This window comes from Oryctolagus cuniculus, chromosome 9 (genome assembly GCF_051225735.1).
Source record: "Oryctolagus cuniculus isolate XC-2025 breed Fujian yellow rabbit chromosome 9, ASM5122573v1, whole genome shotgun sequence".
Classification (NCBI taxonomy): Eukaryota; Metazoa; Chordata; class Mammalia; order Lagomorpha; family Leporidae; genus Oryctolagus; species Oryctolagus cuniculus.
Genome location: NC_142875.1, coordinates 96,631,008 through 96,651,472, shown reverse-complemented (window position 1 = coordinate 96,651,472; position 20,465 = coordinate 96,631,008). Strand labels below are relative to the sequence as shown.

The window sequence follows — 20,465 nt, the reverse complement described above, 5'->3', positions numbered from 1 at the left end:
AGACCAGGAGAACCGCGAGCACCAGAGCCCTGGCGTGGAGGTGTGCTTGTCATTACTGAGCAGCCCTGGAAGGGCCACAGGGCTGGAGCACAGGGGCAGGCAGAGAAATGGCAGGCCATGGCAGGGAATGTGTCAGGGTTGGAGCAAGACGGTGATATAATCTGATATGCGCTTTAAGGCCAAAATGGGGAAAATGGAAACGGAGACCAGTTAGGCAGCCTTGGTAGAAGTCTAGCCGAGAGATGAAGGTGGCTTGTTCTAGAGTGTGATGAGGAAAACGGGAGAGGAACTGCATGGGTCAGGGGACACATTTGGTAGGTTGAACTATCAGCATGCTTTGGTGTGGGTTCTGTGAGTGTAGACAACTCTTTCAAAGAGGTTTGCTATGGGGGGCAGAAAAGTGGGGTGGTAGTTGGAAGAGTAATCAGTCAAAGGTTGCTCTTTTGAAAGAGTTACTTAACCTCTCATCATCATTTTCTCGTGTGTAAAGTGGGGTTATTACTACCTTTTCCCTCAGCGGGTTGTTCCCTCCAAGTCAGTGCTGTGAAGAGCTCAGCTTGGTGCCCGCTGCTCGGTACCTCCTCCCTGAACATTAGATATTGACATAACCTTTAAGTAGTCCACCCATGATGCTGTCACTCATTTTTCCATCCGACAAATATTGGAAGACATACCCTAAATATAATCTCATTTTTCCAGCTTTCCTGTATTTCTGGCTTAACATGGCTTGCTGCTTCTGTATAATCACACACTCAGTGGCCCCATACTTAGTGTGAATGCAGGGTGAAGCCCTGCTGACACAAGGACCTGATAATCACTTTCCTCCTTGCTTCTGAGTTCAGCACAACTGGATTCTTAGATAATTGCTGTATTGCACTGCATTCATTTCAACACTAAAATTGAGTGTGGTAGATTTTTTTTTAAGAAGAACAGAAATAAATTGATGTCTCAGAGAAGGGCTTATAAACTCAAACAACTGGAAGAAATTGGAATGGAACAGAATACAGGAAAATGCCATATGAGGATAGGGTGAGCCCATGGGAGAATACTGGCCCCTATGTTACTTCCATGAGTATGAACAGCCAGGAAAGTGTATTCTATCTGGGAGGGCTGCATCTGAGAGCCAACGTCTTCACGTCTTCCAAAGAGAAACATACAGTGTGGTGGTTGAAATATCACAGGATTTGGTGTTTATTTATTTTATTTTATTTTATTTTTGACAGGTAGAGTGGACAGTGAGAGAGAGAGACAGAAAGGTCTTCCTTTGCTGTTGGTTCACCCTCCAATGGCGGCCGTGACCGGCGCGATGCGGCCGGCGCACTGCGCTGATCCAATGGCAGGAGCCAGGTACTTATCCTGGTCTCCCATCGGGTGCAGGGCCCAAGCACCTGGGCCATCCTCCACTGCACTCCCTGGCCACAGCAGAGAGCTGGCCTGGAAGAGGGGCAACTGGGACAGAATCCGGTGCCCCGACTAGGTCGGGACTAGAACCCGGTGTGCTGGCGCCACAAGGCAGAGGATTAGCCTAGTGAGCTGCGGTGCCGGCCAGGATTTGGTGTTACAAAGCAAAAGTTACTTAAGTTGCTTACTAAGATAAAAATTAACCAGTATTTCAACTCCTTTTTCATCTGCAACATCTTGCTCAATTTTTTTTTTGATTGTGATAAAAGACTTAGAAATAATCTTGAAGCCACAAATATGATGAAAGGAGGATATAATCAATCTTTCTTTCGAATGCTCATGGAAAGCACTGAGTATTCAAATATAACATCTTCATTTTTCTCTTTCTAGCATATTCCTGTAAATTGATATCAGGTCAAATGCCTCGTATTCATTTGAATGCAAATTCATTTGAGGTAAGTGATTTAAAAAAATGCTTAATTTTAGTACAATCTACTCGTTTGGAGTTATCCAGCTCCTTAAAATCTGCAGTAGACTGACTCTCTCTCTCTCTCTCTCTCTCTTTCTGTAACTCTGAGTTTCAAATAAATGAATCTTAAAAAAACACAATTTTTAGTGTAGAGGTCTTACATGTGATTTGTTAGATTAATAACTTTTTTTTTTTTTTTTTTTTTATTTTTTTTTTTAAACTTTTATTTAATGCATATAAATTTCCAAAGTACGACTTATGGATTACAATGGCTTTCCCCCCATACCGTCCCTCCCACCCACAACCCTCCCCTTTCCCACTCCCTCTCCCCTTCCATTCACATCAAGATTCATTTTCGATTATCTTAATATACAGAAGATCAGCTTAGTATACATTAAGTATGGATTTCAACAGTTTGCTCCCACACAGAAACATAAAGTGAAAAATAATAAGTATTTTGCATTTTGGAAATATTTTAAATAGAATTGTGTTATAACTTAACTTTCTAATCATTTACTAGTTTAAAAAAATGAACTTGCATTTTTAAAATTAACTTCATACTCTGACTTCGCTAAATTCTCCTGTTGATTCTGTTGCATTATAGATTCTCTGTAGATTACAATCATGTAATCTTAGAATTGCATAAGTTGTACTTCTTCCTTTACCATCTTTAGTCCTTGTTTTCTTTCTCTTTTCCCCCTAATTGCCATACTTGTAACCTGTGGTACAGTACAGAGATAGGTCATGAGAGTGGCTATTCTTGCTTTGGTCCCAATTTTAGAGGGTAAGTATTTAGTGTTTCAGTGTTAAGTATAATGCTAGCTGTAAATTTCTCATAGATATTCTTTACTAGATTGAGAAAGTTACTTTCTATTCTCAGGATAGTTATTTTGAATGGATGTTGTTTTTTGGTTTTTGGTTAGTTTTTGTTTTTTAATCCATTGGCAAAATGATAGTTTTTCTTTAATCTGCTAGTATAGTAAATTACATTGATTTTTTGAATGTTGAAACTGAGGTTGCATTTTTAGGATAAATTCTATTTGGTCATAATATATTATCATTTTTACAAAGTATTTATTTACTTGAGAGTTAAACACACACACACACACACACACACACACACACAGAGTGAGAGCGAGAGAGAGAGAGAAACAGTGATCTGCTGATTCACTTTCTAAAGACCCTCAATCGTCAGGACTGAGGCAAACCGAAGCCAGGAGGCAGAAACTAAACCCAGTTCTCCCAAGTGGGTAATAGAACCCAGTGTCTTTCTCTCTCTCTCAGATTTATTTATTTGAAAGTCAGAGTTATATATATAGAGAAATTCCATCAGCTGGTTTACTCCCCAAGTGGCCTCAGCCACTAGGGCTGAGCCAGACTGAACCCAAGCCCCAGGAACTTCATCCAGGTCTCCCATGTGGGTGGCAGAGGTCCAAACACTTGGGCCATCTTCTGCTGCTTTTCCCAGGCCATTAGCAGGGAGCTGGATCAGAAGTGGATCAGTGTTGTGATGACGGCATTGCAGGCTGTGGCTTTACCCACTACACCACAGAGCCAGCCCCAGGAACCCAGGCTATTGAGCCATCCACACAGCCCAGTATGTACATTAGCACGAAGTTGGAGTCAGGAGCTAGAGCCAAGCATCAAACCCAAGCACTTTCATATGGAATGGGGGCACCTCAACAAGTATCTTAACTGCTAGGCCAAATGCATATCCAATATATTATCTTTGTAATATATTGGTGAACTCAATTTTTTGTTGTGGATTTTGCATTTATATTCATGCTATGTGAGGATATAAGAAAAATCTATTTTTTCCTACTCTTGTCTCTCCACCCAACACAACACTTCTGATACTGCATGTGTGTGTGCTGGGGGAGGGGATATGTCCCCAAACACCAGACAGTTCCCCAGTGGACACCAACTAGGCAGCCTATAAGTCATTTCAGTTCTGGAAATGAACTATCTACCTGGAGACTGTGTCACTTCACACAGGTTGAGGGCTCAGTCCCACAAAACTGTCCCCACTTCAGATAACAGTCACAAGGTATAGGTTCATCATCTATAGTTTTGACCAAGGAGTTATAAATCAGGGCTCCCACTGACCCCTCCACAGGTTTAGCCGATGTGCTAGTGCAGGGCAACCCTTCGCTTACATTTGCAGGTGTACAAAGGGTAAAGATGAAGAGCCAGATGAAGAGATCCACAGGGCAGTGCACGGGGGGAGGGGTATGGGGCTTCCATGCCTTCCTCAGGCGCTCCACCCTCCTCAACCCACTCACCAGCCATGCGCAAGCTCTCCTAACCCCGTCCTTTTGGGTTTCATGGAAAACTTCATTTCTTAGACACGATTGATTAAATCATTGACCGCTGTTGATCAACTTGACCTTCAACTTAACCTACTGTCTTTCAGTCCCCACTTCCCGGAGATCGAGGAGGTGGCTGTAAGGTTCTTTTCAGTGAGTGACGCTCTCCAGGTGCTTTCGGCTGCCGGTCATCTCATTAACATACAGAGAAACTGTCGCGCTGGAGATCCCATGGGTTTTAGCAGCTCTGTACCAAGAAACTGGACAGACTAAACAGCTCTTTCAAATTATCAAATGGAGAAATGTCACTCCTTTCTTCATTTGTAATGTCTTTTTTGATTTTGAAATGAAGATGATGCTGGCCTCATACAGTCCATTGGAAAAAGTTCTCCAATTTTTTTCCAAAATTTTGTCTGGGATTGGTATATTTTTCTCCCTTAGTTATTTGTTAGAATTCATCAGTTAAATCATCTAAGTTTAGAGTTTTCCTTGGGAAAGATTTTTTAGCTATAATTTTAATTTCTGTGAGCTATCTAGAAGATGAATTTCCTCTCTAATATGCTCTGGAAATTTCCAAGAAGTTTATTTCATCTACATTGTTCACTTTGTTGACAGAAGCTACTTCAAAATACTATTTCTTCTTATCCTTTTATTTTATATATGTTCTTGTGGTTATAATGCCTCTGAATTCTTGATGCTGATAATTTATATTATCTCTTTTTCCAGATCACTATTGTCATGAATTTATTAGTTTTGTTGTTTTTTTAAAAAGATTCATTTATTTATTTGAAAGTCAAGGTTACAGAGAGGCAGAGGCGGGGGTGGGGTAGAGAGTCTTCCATCTACCAGTCCACTCCCCAAATGTCCACCATGGCTGGAGCTGGGCCAATCTGAAGCCAGGAGCCTGGAGCTTCCTCCAGGTCCCCTATGCAGGTACAAGGCCCCAAACACTTGGGCCATCTTTCACTGCTCTCCCAGGCACACCAACCGGGAGCCTGGGACTTGGGGGGGCATAGGGCCAGCTGAGCTATCCCGTCAGACTGCACCAGTTTGGATGAAAGCTCCACAGGATGGCGGCGGCCAGGGCTGAGGCACAAGGAGGATATGGAATATTATCTTGTAAAATGGAAAGGATGGCCAGATTCTACAAATACTTGGGAAACTGCAAAATCTCAAGTGCTTGTTACTGCTCCAGCAGTTCTCTAATGACAAGCATAATTATTCATCTCAGGTAAAAAATGCAAAGCAATAATTCCAAAATATAATAAAGCTTTGAAACCTGCTGTTGCTGAGTACATTGTAAAGAAGACTAAACAGAGGATAGCTTTGCAGAGATGGTAAGATGAACTCAACAGAATAAAGATTCATAAAGGAATGATATTTGTTGAAAATACTATTGACTTGGAGGGCCCACCTTCTGACTTCTATTACATCAATGAATACAAACCAGCTCCTGGAATCAGCTTAGTAAATGAAGCCACCTTTGGTTGTTCACGCACAGATCGCTTCTTTGAGAAATAGTGTCCTGCTGAAGCTGGAGTTCTGTTGGCTTATAATAAAAACCAACAAATTAGAATCCCACGTGGCACCCCATTTATGAATGCAACTCGAGGTGCCGATGTGGACCTGATTGTCCCAAAAGGATTGTACAAAAAGGTGCGCAATATTCACTTTGCATCTTTCAAACTAGCAATGACTGTGACTTGGGTGTAAAAACACTTATGAAGATTAAAAGAATGAGTTTTGTCATGAATATGTTGGAGAGGTAATCACAAGTGAAGAAGCTGAAAGACGTGGACAGTTCTGTGACAACAAAGGAATAGCTTATCTCTTTGATCTGGATTATGAATCTGATGAATTCACAGTGGATGCAGCTCAATATGGAAATGTGTCTCATTTTGTAAATCACAGTTGTGACCCAAATCTTCAGGTGTTCAGTGTTTTCATTGATAACCTTGAAATTCATCTTCCACGAATAGCATTATTTTCTACAAGAACCATAAATGCTGGAGAAGAGCTCACTTTTGATTATCAAATGAAAGGTCCTGGAGATGTATCTTCAGATTCTATTGACCACAGTCCAGCCAAAAAGAGGATCAGAACTGTATGAAAACGTGGAGCTGTGACTTGCAGAGGTTACCTCAACTGAATTTTCGGAGAATATAGCTAGTGATAATTGTAGTTTTGTTTTTCTCAAATGCTATCATTTTTAAAATACACATTTGGGACTTTCTTCATAGTATTACAGTTGTACCTATATTAATTCACAATTAATGTTTCAAGACATTTGCCAAATGCATTATTGATCTTTCTGAAGAGAGGGACCCATGGTCACATGGAATAGTGATAAGTATTCATACTTAATGGCTAGATACCCAACATGGCAGACAAACTATTTTTAGCTCAACATACGCATACTAAGTCTGTGTAAACAGAGAAATGCCTCAACTATTTGGGAAGTGTTAAACTGATAATGTGACAGTTGCCAAGATCACATTCAACCTGCCATCCACCTTAAATTCAGAAAGTTAATTTAATTTGAATAAATATACATGTTCTATTTTTGTTACTATGTTGTCATTCCTGTTTAATATTTTTTTATTCACTGTACCTGTATTTGAGAGAAATAGATGATGCTGAATTAAAAAAAAGAAGAAGAAGAAGAAGTGGGACTTGAACCGGTGCCCATATAGGCTGCTGGCACTACAGGCAGCAGCTCACCCACTGCCACAGTGCTGGCTCCTGTTGTTTGATTTATTTATTTATTTATTTGAAAGTCAGAGTTACACAGAGAGAGAAGGAGGGGCAGGGACAGGGAGAGAGAGAAAGAGAGAGGTCTTTCATCCGCTGGCTCATTCCCCAAAAGGCTGAAAGGGCTGGAGCTGCACAATCTGAAGCCAGGAGCTTACTCCAGGTCTTCTCACATGGGTGCAGGGGCCCAAACACTTAGGCCATCTTCTACTGCTTTCCCAGGTTATAGCAGAGGGCTGGATCGGAAATGGAGCATCCAGGTCTCGAACTGGCATCCATATGGGATGCCAGCACCACAGGCAGTGGCTTTACCCACTACGCCACAGCGACGGCCCCTCCTGTTGATGTTTTCAAAGAACCAGATTTTGACTTTGTTCATTTGCTTGTATTTTGTCATTATTCAATATCACTGATTATTGTTCCTATTCCTCCTACTTGCTTTGTGTTTGCTTTGTTCTAGATTTTTGAGATGTGAATATTAAACATGGCTTTTACTATTTGGAGTCTGATACTTTAACAGCTGGAACCATGCTGGACCCTTGCAGGGTTGGCCAGTTCCTGAAGACAATAACAACTCACCCATGAATGTACCAACCAGATCAGAGCCTGCAACCCTACCACCTTCTTCTTTATTGGGTTCTCACACTACAGACCACTATGTACCTGCTCTGATCATCCCAGGATCAAGTCCTAGAAAACTGGATACAGCTCGAGTGCCCCCAAAATTGCTAAAATTATTCAAACTAGCGAGTTGTAAGCCTGCTTGTCCTGCCTTGCCTGTTCCTTCCCAGGGAAACCATAGAAAAGGCTCTTCCACACAATTCTCTTATATCTCTGCCTCCTGACTGACCCCAGTGCTTCTCCCATGTGGCCCCTGGGGCATGGTGAACCTTCTCTTGGGATCTGTGAGTATAACAAGTTGTCTCTTCTTTTCCATTTCATTTCTATACATGTTCTTTAAGAATATTTACAGGGCCAGTGTTGTGGTGTAGTGGGTAAGACCACTGCCTGTGACGCCAGCACCCCATATAGGCAACAGTTCGAGTCCCACTACTGATCCAGCTCACTGCTACTGTGTCTGGGAAAGCAGTGGAAGATAGCCCAAGTCCTTGGGCCCCTGTACCCATGTGAGAGACCAGAATGGAGCTCTGGGCTTTTGGCTTTGGCCTGGCCAGCCCCAGCCATTGTGGCCATTTGGGGAGTAAACCAGCAGATGAAAGATTCTCTCTCTCTCTCTCTCTCTCTCACTCTCTCTCTCCCCCTCCCACCTCCCCCCCCCCAGCTTTGTCAAATAAAATAATGAAATCTTTCAAAAAAAAGAAAAAAGAAAGAAAAATTTTGATGTGTTGGCGATCTGGATTTAGAGAACTTGATTTTCCAATCCCTGGCTCTGCCTCAGGGAAGCTGCAGATCTTCAGCAGTCAACATTTTTGTGCCTCAGTGACTACATCTATGAAATGGGAGCAACAGCACAAATCTTACAGCACCCTTGTGAAAACCAAGAACACATTTGAAAGCATTTTGTCTCACTTTGTCGCTGTTAAAGCATATTCCCCTTCAAATGATGACAATCCAATGAAATAATGAGAGGATATTAATATTGTACACTTAGTGATAATTTTATTTCAAAGAAAAGTATTTTAAAAGGCCACTGAATACTGAAACCCTCAATTCAAACTTGAAGATTAGTTCAGTCACAATTTACTGAGAATTTAATGACAGACAGTACATGCTTGTCACCTAAGAAACCTTTTCCTTATCTGAAATGATTCTGTGATGGCAATGTTTCTGTCATTCTGACCAAGATCTGTAAATCCACTAGACACTCTGTCCTCCTCCATTGAGCATCTTGAATTTGAATGGCTTGTATTACACTGTTTCACTCCCCAAATGCCTGCAACAGCAGCAGCCAGTGCTGGGCCAGGAGTCTATCCCAGGTAGCAGGGACCCAGTGACTGGCCCATCATCTACTGTTTCCCAGAATGCATTAGCACGACACTGGAGCAGAAGCTGAGCAGTGAGGATTCAAACTGGTGCTCTGATATGGGTTGCAGGTGTCCCAAGTGGCAGCTTAACCTCTGAACCACAACACCCACTGCACATTTTATTTTGTAATTATTCTGTTTGGGCTTCACCACAATTCGTTGAATGTCTAAACTTCTGCTTTTCAGAAAATTTTTGATCATCATTTCCTCAAATAATTTTTCTGAAACTTAAAACTTATCTGTATGTTAGATCATGGGAATTTTTTCACAGATCTCTGTGTTTGTCTTCATGTTTTTTTCCATCTTTCATTTTTTCATATTCATATTAGATAATTTTGACTGGTTTATCTTAAGTTTATGGACTCTACCATTTCATTCTGATATTACTCCTATCTATTGAACATTTTACTTCAGCTGTTTTATTTTTTAGTCCAAAAATTTCAATCTTCTGTTTCTCCTCTGAGATTTTCAATGTTTTTATTCTCTAAGAGCAGAATTACAATAGCTTTTTAAAAAGTCTTTGGCAATTTTGGCGTCGGTTAACATCTGTTTATTATCTTTTCCCTTATTACCAGGTCATTTTTTCCGGGTTCTTTTTACGTTGAGTGCTTGTAGATTAAATCTTAAACATTTTGAGTTTTTCTTGTAGTAATTATGGACTCAGATATATTGCTATGTTCAGTTTTTAAGTCTTAGTTGCAATACACTTTCAGTTTATCAGTATACACGTGTTCAGGATTCTAAAGCAGATTGGGGTAAGTTTCACCTTCCTGTCTTTCTCCTTTCCAGTCTCTCTCCCCCTACCTCGCTCACTGGTGGGCCTGATTGCCTGAGGTCTTTCACCAGGTTCTTCTAGCTGGAGAGATGGCAGGCTTTCTGTTTTGCATTTTAGCTGTCTCTATGTTGTTGCCACTGCCATGACCACAGCCACGCTGAGGACAGAGCAGAAAAATAGCAAACAAAGCATGACCAGTGTTGGTTACCTGTCCCACACTGGGTTTTCTCTCTAAAACCTGCCTGCCTTTTTTGGTCCCTCATACTCTTAACCAGAATTAAGAACTCTCGCTTGTTTTGATAATGTCATCTAGGTTTTCATATTGGTTGGTATAATCTTATCAATAATTACATAAAATTTGAAGTTCTCCATATATGTTATATCCCACCTTAATTTTTTTCCTTTTTTAACATTTGATATATCTATTTTGCTTTGGGAATATTTTTATTTATTGTTAAGGAATTCATTACTACATTATATTCTTATGGACACAGCAAATGAATGGTAATTCAGTTGCAACACAATTCTCATCAATTCTCATGTTGATGTGATATTAATATAAAGGGAATAGATTTAATGCAGCTCAGATATAATTCCAAGAATATAATTGTTATTCCCTTTAGAATAGTTTAAAATTTACAAAACAGAAATTGTGAGGTGGTAATACAGTTTCCACATCTCTCACCCCATTTTGCATATTAACACTGCTTATTAGTATCTTTGTCACAATTAATAAATGACACTAAATTTCCCCTATTATTTTAATTTGAACTCCTCCCTTCCCTCCCACCCCTCTGAGCCTCTAGCAATCAACATTCTGTGTTCTGAGTCATCTAGCTTATGATTCGTCTGCGTAAAGCATGTGATTCAATGGATTCTAATATATTCACAAACACATGTAACTATCACCACAGTCAGTTTTAGAGTATTTTCCCCACCTCAGAGAAGCCCAATGCTGTCTAATTGTTCCCCCCTTATCCTGCCTTCCCTGTACCTCTGGTCTATTAACTTCCAGCCACTAATCTACTTTCTGTCCTTATAGGTTTGCCTACTTCGGACTTTCATAGCATTGAATCGTAGTGCATGTGGTCTTCTGTAACTGACCTCTTTCAATTACTACAATGTTTTCAAGATTAATTTATGTTCTAGCATGCATTAGTACTTCATTCTCTTTTTTAAAAATTATTTTGAGAAGGGGAGAGAGAGAGAGAGAGAGAGAGAGAGAGAGAGAATATGTCTATCCTCTGAGCACCTCCCCCCACCCTCAAGTACCTATAATGGCCTGGGCTGGGTGGGCCAGAGCCAGGAGCTGGGAACTCGCTCTAGGTCTCCCACATGCACATCAGGGAGCTAATTACTTCAGCCATCACCACTGCCTTCCAGCATTTACAATAGCAGGAAATGGGAATCAGAAGCCAAAACTGGAAATCAAACTCCAATTCAGGAATCTTAACCACTAGACAAAACACCCACCCCCATCCTTGGTTGTAGCTAATGAATAATCAGTTTTATGGATACACCATACTTTGTTTATCCATATGTCATGGTGTGTCCACTTTTTGGTAGTTGTGAATAATGTTGCTATGAACATTTGTGTACAAAATTCTTTGTGGACACATTTTCGTTTCTCTGGGGCATGCACCTAGAGCAACACTGCTGCGTTGTGTGGGAACACTGTTAGTCACTTGAGGAACTGCCACAGTGGCCACCCTGTTTTACATTCCCACCAGCAGTGTATGAGGGTCTGATTTCTCCATGTCCTTGCCAACGTTTGCTGATATCTCGCTTTTTGATTCTAGCCATGCTAGTGTGCCTGAAATAATGTAGTTTTATTTTGTGTTTTCCTGATGGCTAATAGCGCCAAGCACCTTTTCATGTTATCTATTTGATTTTTCACCTCATCTCCATGACATTTTTAAAGGGAAGAATAGGTAAACACATGGCTCAACCCACTATCTTGACTCAGAAGTCTTTTTATTTATATTCAAGATGAGAACTATAAAGTGACTTTTTCTTCCTCTGTTCTAGGCAACAAAACAAGCAATTACTCAAAACTGTCAAGATCTTAAACACTTGCTAGGTAAAGAAAATGAGGTGGCCCTAATCATTGATGGCGAAACACTGAAGTATGCCCTCAGTTTTGAAATTAAGAGGAACTTCCTAAATTTGGCCCTGTCATGTAAAACAGTATTATGTTGTAGGTAAGAATATATTCATTTTTCTTTTATTCTTTTATTTCTGTTGTACTTAATGCTGCTTATGTAAAGAAAATATAGGTGTGGAATTGTGTGTCAGCCCCCTTTTTGGAGAACCCTGTTGTGTGGGGAAAGACCCCCAAATTGGGTCATTTGTTTAGTGTCATGAAGTCAATGATGAAACCGAAGTTGAACATCAACTTTATTCAGGGGCCAAAGCAGAGAGAAGCAGGAGCCTCCCTGGCAGATCTGCTTCTCAGCCTGCTGGAGGTTGGGGCATCACAGACACAGGGCCACAGGCATGAGGGGGAGGAATATGCTCATCAGCAGGCAGAGTGTTCATGGGTTTTCTCGTAAAGGAGCTGTGTAATTCTCAGAATCAGAGAGCCACCTTTTCTTCGTCCTTTTATGGTCTCTGTGGGAGTAGGGGTGAGTGTTAGATTGGAAATGAAATTACAATGAGGCTTGAGGTCAGGTTGGCTGCCATCACGGAGTTAAACCATTGCCCTGGGAAGGAACTTTTGTACCTATGCCATCCTGTTTCAAAGAGAAACAATGTTAGGGTTTAGGATGGGGTAGAAAGTTAACTAGGCTATGCAGGCATTGCCCTGGATAATAGAAAGTTTTGCAGAGGCAAAGGTCTTTATTAGGAAAACAGATGGCCAAACTGAAGTGAAATAGTCTGTGCTTGATTCAGTTTGTTAGGCCTAAGGTTTATTACCTTTTCAACTGTAAATTATTTATCAATGTATGACAAGATGAAGGAATTGTCTTCAGTAAGATCAGAGGCCCTCCATGTGTTTACAGTAATGCACAAATATGGAAAAAATTCAGACACTTAGAGAAAAATGAAGTTATGAGTATTATGCATGTCAAAACAGTGATTTTTAAAAAACCAAGTTGTCCACAGCAAAGATGGCCGAACTGAGAAAACAGTGAGGTGTGTACATAATACTTGCTTCTTGCTCTGCAATTAGAATATGAAATGAACCAATCACTGAACCATTGATAACTTGGTATTCTATATATATCTGAGAACACTCCTCAATCAATGAATTTCACCATCTACTTCAAATGTCTCATTTATTTTAATGTCCAAGTTCACATATATTTAGGATCTATTTTTAAAAAGTCAACAGCTTCTATTTTTCTCTGTACTCTGTCCCACCTTTTGTCTGTAATATAGCCTTCCGGATTCTTGGGGACCCGATCTTATGTCAGTGAGAACTCTCTGTACTGGAAATGATGGAAATTATGCTGCAAAAGACAGAATTCAAATCCAGTTTAGGCAAGAAAGGAGGAATTTATTAGTTTATGTAATGAAAAGTCTGCATATAGAGCTGATATTTTCAGGGGAAGCAAGCAAATTCGTTAATAGCCAATTCGAAATTCCTGATTTCTTCTATTCAGATCTAATTAACTGGTTTCCATTTTGTGTCATTCAAGTATTTCAAGGAGTGCTCATGTTTTCTCCTTCAAATTCCATGCTCATGTTGGTAGAACTGGAGGAAGCAATGGTAGAATATCCCGAAGAAGCAGAGAGGGAGAAACACAGGGGCTAATTTTGCCACAAAGAAAATTCCAGCAGTTGGCTTGCAGAGAACTATTCGTGGGAGGTCCAAAACCTGGCTTCAGAATTCATGGCTTGACACAGACTCAAACGGTGTCTCCCATTTGACTCATGTGGATTCAGACGATAGCCCTGGGGTTGGGTGACCTTTAGGTTTTGGCCCAGGCTGCTGTTGCACCTAGACTCATGAACAAGGCCAGTTACTGTCTGCAAAACTAGATTTGTTGAAATAGTTGTTTTTTTTACATCAGCAAGACTTAGGTGATTCAGGATCTTAGTTTCTCCACTTAACAAACTCCTTTAAGTTTCTCCATTAGCTGAACATTAAACATAAAAGGCTACAAAGTTGAAGTCTCCTGACTCAGCTGTATTCTGAATCAGTGAAAACAGGTGGGCAGGGAATTGGCTGAAACTGCTAACCTGAAAGGCAGTGGTGGAAGGGAGTGAGTGCAGATCCCGTCTAAATGTTCTTCATGGCTTTGCATTTTTGTTATTTTAATTTGGCTGTTTTTCTGTACGTGTTGTATGTAGTAAAATTTCATTAAGAATTTGTAGCCTGTGTTTACAAAGGCTATTTGTCTCTGGCTTTATTCTTTCACAGGCTGTGCTAGTAGGATAATTCTGGCATGGTATAGGAATTGAGAAGTGTTCTTTTGTCTGCTATTTCCTGAAACGTTTCCATAGTGTTGGTATTATTTGTTCCTAAAATATTTGATGGAGATTGTTATTGAAGCCATCTGGGCCTAGGGTTTTCTTTGTGGAAATTTCTTTGTGGAAATTTCTCATTAATAATTCATTTCTTTTGCAGACATCTTCTTGTGTCCCTTGTGTTACTTTGTGTCTTTCAAGGGATTTTTCTATTTTACCTAGTTGGCAAATTTGAAGGCATAAGAGTTTTAACAATATTCCATGGTTATTATTATTTCTGTGTTAACCATAGTAATGTTCCTTCTCTCCTTCCTTATATTAGTAGTTTGTATCTATTCTCTCTCTTTTTATCTCTTGATGCATCTAGGTAAAATTGCTTTACCAATTTTAGTAATCTTTTCAAGGGACAACTCTGTGTTTGTCTAGCTCCTATTTACATTCTGATACATAACTGTAAGGGAAGAAAAATTTCACCTCTACCCTCTTAGGAAATTTTGGCTGGGTCTGCAAATTAAATTGACAGAAGACAGAGCAACAGGAAGAGATATAAAGTGATCTAATTCAAGTTTTAAGTGTCAAAAGAACCTTCAAAAGGAAATGAAGGAGGCAGGCATTGTGGCACAGCTGATTAAGCCACTGCTTGGAATGCCCTTAGCTTCTAATCTAGCTTCCTGTTAATGCTCTTGGAAGGTAGCAGATGATGGCTCAAGTGCTTGGGTTCTTGCCACCCGAGTAAGAGACCTGCATGGAATTCTGGGCTCCTTGCTTTGACCTGGCACAATCCCAGCTCTTAGAAGCATTTGCAAATATTTCAGGGAGAGACATGATCTGCTAGTCTGAAAATTTTTAGGACTGTTGAGTTTATTTTTGTAGCTTGAGGAAAAACATATTAATGCCATATCCTAGTCTGTGTCAGACATATAGACATTCCTTTCTTTTTTAAAATTTTATTTATTTACTTGAGAGGCAGAGTTACAGACAGAGAGAGGGAGGGACAGAGGGAGAGGTCTTTCATCCACTGGTTCACTTACTCCACAAATGGCTGCAATGGCCCAAGCTGGGCTGATCCAGAGCCAGGAGCCAGGAGCTTCTTCCTGGTCTCTCATGTGGATGCAGGGCCCAGGCACTTAGACCATCTTCTACTGCTTCCCCAGGCCATCAGCAGGGAGCTGGATTGGAAGTGGAACAGCCGGGACTTGAACTGGTGCCCATATAGCAGGCTGCAGATAGACTACAGGAATTGGTGGGGGAAGCACAAACTGACAAGTGTATCTGCTTAGAGGGGTAGCTGGTGGCTGATGCTGTGTATTTCTTTTAAGATGTTGGAGAAGCTTTTGTGTGGTTTGTGTTTGTTTCATTTTTGGTGGGTGTGGGTGGAGGCTTTTTTGTGTGTATGAAAGCTTAATTAAAGAATTAGGACATTTCCCGTAACTATGATTTAAATGCAGCCACACGCACATCATCATCATCTCCTCTGTAAAAACTTTCAGAACAGCGTGCGGTGAAACAAACCAAAACAAATGAGTAAAATGTCGTTGTTCCCATCTCCCTTTCCAGGCTCTCTCCCCTGCAGAAGGCTGAAATCGTGGACGTCGTCAAGAAGAACGTAAGGGCCGTCACCCTGGCCGTCGGGGATGGTGCCAACGACGTGGGCATGATCCAGACGGCGCACGTGGGAGTGGGCATCAGCGGGAACGAGGGCATGCAGGCCACCAACAACTCGGATTATGCCATCGCACAGGTCAGCCGTGGGGGTGACCAGCTGGGCATAGTGTTGTGAAAACCTTTGATCCACCCCAGAGCTCTACCCACCTCTCCAGAAGTGCGGTTAGGTCCTTACGCACTTGGGGCAGCAGAGGTTTCCTTTGATCAGCTAATGGGGTTGGTCAAGCAGCTGCCTCCAGGAACCTACGGCCCCGCTAATGCTTCCTGTCATCTCTAAATCCTCAGTTCCCATAATCTACAGTGTGTGTTCGGCTGTGTGGTGGCCATTGATGAAGATTTCTTAAAGACACATAATCTCCCCATTTCATTTTTTTTTAAAGGAAGAATTACATCTTGGTGGGCTTTTTTGTTTTTTTAACAATTAGACTTTTTTTTTTTTTTAAAAAAAGCAGTTTTAGGTTCACAACAAAATTGTATAGAGGGCACAGAGATTTTTCCTGATATCTTCTTTCCCTCTGTATGCACACTCCCCAGTATCAACCACCCTCACCAGAGATGCACATTTGTTATAACTGATGCACCCACGTTGACACATTGTTATCGTCCAAGGGCCTTAGTTTACCTTAGGGTTCACCTTCGTGTGCTACACTCTGGTTTGGACGAATGTACCATAACATGCAGGCACCATGACAGAAGTAGAGTATTTCCACTGCCCTCAAACATCCTCTGTGCTCCATTAATATTCTTACCCCCATGAAACCCCTGGTATCCTGTGGTCGTTTTACTGTTTCATAGTTTGCCTTTCCCAGAATGGAATCATGCAGTATGTAACCCTTCTGGGCTGACTTCTCTCACCTAATGATTTGCAGTATTACAGGGAGAACTATAAGGTTCTTTCATGTCTTTTTGTGGCTTGACAGCTCATTTCTTTTACCACGGGTTATTTGCCTTTACCCATTGAATGAGATCTTGGGTGTTTTCCAACTTTTGGCAACTATCAATAAAGTTGCTGTAAACATCTGTGTGCAGGTTTTTGGGTGGATGTAAGATTTCAGCTCCTTTGGGTAAATACCAAGGGGTGGCCTTACTGGGCTGTTTTGTAAGTATTCGACTGTCTTCCAGAGTGGCTATGCCATTTTTGGTAGGCATTTAAGAAGAATGTGTACTCTGTGATTTATAGCCCCTGTGTATGTGGGAGACCAGTACTGTGCCTGGTGTGGCTCTCAGGAGCTGAATCCCTGGAACTATCATCTTTTCATCACATTTAAGCAATTAACAGTAACAGGTTTCCTTCTTGCTGAATGGAGGAATCACATTGAGAAGCTCCCTAGCAATAGCCACAGGCTCTGGGGAGATCTCCCTGTTGGGCTGTGCCCTTACTGTGGGCCATGTCAGAGCAGCTATGTGGTTTAGTAATCTGGCCACAACCAAGTAGATGCCTGGAACAGGAGTGGGACCAACCTGCACTCCTAGGTGTTCTTCCTCAGAGAGGAAACAATGTGGTCCCCATCTACGAATCAGGTCAGTTCTGAAATTCTCTTCCTTACAAACTGCCTTGCTTTTATAGAAGTGCAAGCCAGGCTCGTGTGTGTTAGGAGGTGTGAGTTTAGGACGGTGCCACGGAACTCTGATCAGGGACGCTGCCTATAGATAGAGGACTGGCCACACCACTCATCTATTTCCTGTTCTTGATCTCGAGATGCCACTGGGATGCATGCCTCCCATGGTCTCTGCAATTCTAGTCATCCAGTGCTTAATGATGGGAACATGTTCTGAGAGATGCATCGTTAGTCAAGTGCATCATTGTGTGAATGTCATGAAGTAGCCTACACAAATGTACATGGCAGAGCCTACTGCACACACAAGCTGATATATGTGTCTACTTGAGGGTACTTCCAAGAGCTCATGGAGAAATAGAATGAAAAAATAAATTCAGTTTGGTGCAAAAAAAAAATTGAAATCCATCCTTAATTTTTTCATTACATACTTTCCACGAACTTTTCGAAGAATGCTTTTTTTCCCTGTGGTATAGCCCATGGTTCTAAGGGCCACAATGAGGAAAGCAACCTAAGAATAAATCAAGCACGACAGAAAATGATGCCTCAAGAGACATAGGCTTCTGCCTGACCTGACAGAAAAAACAGTGACTAGGCTTGGATTTCCTGTTTCCAACACAAGGTGCTTTTCCTTAAATAATTCTGACCCCTTTCTCATGAGTTAATTCCTGAATATGTATCCAATTAAATTAAAAGCCTTGCAGGTGACAAGTGAAAAATCAAGTAGCATTTTCCAGGCTAAAAAAAAAGTGCTGTTAAGTGGTTGTTAGTGCTTTTTTGAACACTAAGAGTTGATTTTATGAAGCTTTTGAAAATTTTTCTATGGCAAACTGCTATGTTAAGATTGTGGCTTTGGTTTCATTCTGTCTGTCTTCTGCGGTATATTCTCTCCAGAGGGAGTAGTGGGGCCTTGAAATACCGGGGAGTGACATTTGGTGGGGGTTGTCACTGAACTATACTTGGGGAACTTGCCTTGACTGTTGTTTCTGTCTTTCAGTTTAGCTACCTGGAGAAGCTTCTGTTAGTTCATGGAGCTTGGAGTTATTTTCGAGTGACCAAATGCATACTGTATTGTTTCTACAAGAATGTGGTGTTGTACGTCATTGAGGTAAGAAAGGAGATTTGCTTTATTTCAGGGAGGAGTTAGGTCTTTTTACCAGGCTTGGTAGTTCAAATTTTTTCTTATTTTTCTCACTTAAAGTAATATTATATGAGTCTGCTTTAAGTTTTTGCTCACAAAAGTGGTAAAGTGAAGAAAGAAAGTTACGTTTAGTGAAACAGGTACTGATCTCATGATTCATTAACATAACATGTGGTTAGAAGTAAATGCCCTGCTTGGAAGTCTAATGCATCTCTGATAGCACGAGATCCTCCTGTGATGAAACGAACAGAAATCTCTGGGTTCTCCTAGCTGCACTCTCATTGAAATGGAAAATCTGTGGCAGGAGGCAATTTTTTTCCTAGGATTGACCACACACGAGGTCATAAAGCAAGTCTCAGCAAATTCAAAAAAATAAAAATCATACCATGCATCTTCTCAGACCACAATGGAATGAAGCTGGAAATCAGCAACTCAGGAATCTAGAGCATTTGCAAACACATGGAGACTGAACAACATGATCCTTAATGAACAGTGGGTCATAGAAGAAATCAAAAGAGTATCAAAAAATTTCTGGAAACAAATGAGGATGACAATACAACATATCAAAACTTATGGGGTACAGCAACATCAGTGTTAGGAGGAAAGTTTAATGCAATAGGTGCCTATATCAAGAAACTGGAAAAGCACCAAATAAATGAGCTATTAATACATCTCATGGGTCTAGAAAAACAATAGCAAACCAAACCCAAAACTAGTAGGAGAAAAAAATAATTAAAATTAGAGAAGAAATCAACAAAATTGAATCCAAAAAATTACAAAAGATCAGCAAAATTAAGAGATTATTTTCTGAAAAAATAAACTAAATACGGGGGCCAGTGCCATGGTTCACTTGGTTAATCCTCCACCTGCAGTGCTGGCATCCCATATGGGCACTGGGTTCTAGTCCCGGTTGCTCCTCTTCTGGTCCAGCTCTCTGCTGTGGCCCAGGAAGGCAGTGGAGGATGGCCCAAGTCCTTGGGCCCCTGCACCCACATGGGAGACCAGGAGGAAGCACCTGGCTCCTGGCTTCGGATCAGTGTAGCTGTGGCAGTAGCGGCCATTTAGGGGGTGAACCAACGGAAGGAAGATCTTTCTCTTAATCTCAATCTCACTGTTTAACTCTGTCAAATAAAAAAAAAAAGAAAAAGTAAACTAAATTGACACACTATTGGCCCAACTAACAAAAAAAGGAGTGAGAAGACCCAAATCAATTAAAATTAGAGATGAAAAAGTAAATGTAACAACAGACATCACAGAAATAAAAAGAATCATCAAATTACTACAAAGAGTTATATGCCAATAAACTATGAAACCTAACAGAAATGGATAGATTGCTGTACACATACAACCTACCTAAATTGAGCCATGAAGACATAGAAAACCTAAACAGACCCATAACCAAGACAGAAATTGAATCAGTAATAAAGGCCCTCCCAACAAAGAAAAGCCCAGGACCAGATGGCTTCACTGCTGAATTCTATGAGACATTTAAAGAAGAACTAACTCAGTTGTTCTCAAGTTATTCAGAACAATTGAAAGAGAGGGAATACTCCTTTCTATGAAGCCAGCATCACCCTAATTCTGAAACCTGAAAAATATGCAATGGAGAAAGAGAATTACAGCCCAATTTCCCTGAAGAACACAGAAACAAAAATCCTCAACAAAGTTGTAGCCAATCAATTCCAGCAACATATCAGAAAGATCATCCACCAAGACCAAGTGGGATTTATCCCTGATATGCAGGGAGGGTTCAACATTCACAGATCAGGCAATGTGATACATCACATTAACTGCAGAAGAAAACCATATGATTATCTCAATAGATGCAGAGAAAACATTTTATAAAATACAACACTTTCATGATGAAAACTCTAAGCAAATTTGGTATAGAAGGAACATTCCTCAATACAGTGAAGGCAATTTATGAAAGACCCACGGCCAGCATCCTATTGAATGGGGAAAAGTTGGAAGCATTCCCACTGAGAATCAGTACCAGATGGGGA

General features: G+C 40.8%; 1 protein-coding gene and 1 pseudogene across 1 annotated transcript in view; both read left to right on the top strand.

Annotated features, from left to right (window-relative positions):
• LOC100358094 (phospholipid-transporting ATPase IB) overlaps positions 1 to 20,465 on the top strand; it is a 148,627-nt gene that overhangs the window by 70,532 nt on the left and 57,630 nt on the right. The window contains exons 24-27 of the mRNA XM_070049180.2: positions 1,792 to 1,856; positions 11,716 to 11,888; positions 15,658 to 15,841; positions 18,319 to 18,429. Of these exons, the coding sequence (XP_069905281.1) occupies positions 1,792 to 1,856; positions 11,716 to 11,888; positions 15,658 to 15,841; positions 18,319 to 18,429 (533 nt within the window). The remainder of the gene's footprint in view (positions 1 to 1,791; positions 1,857 to 11,715; positions 11,889 to 15,657; positions 15,842 to 18,318; positions 18,430 to 20,465) is intronic.
• LOC138843847 (histone-lysine N-methyltransferase SUV39H2 pseudogene) lies at positions 4,279 to 6,748 on the top strand (annotated as a pseudogene).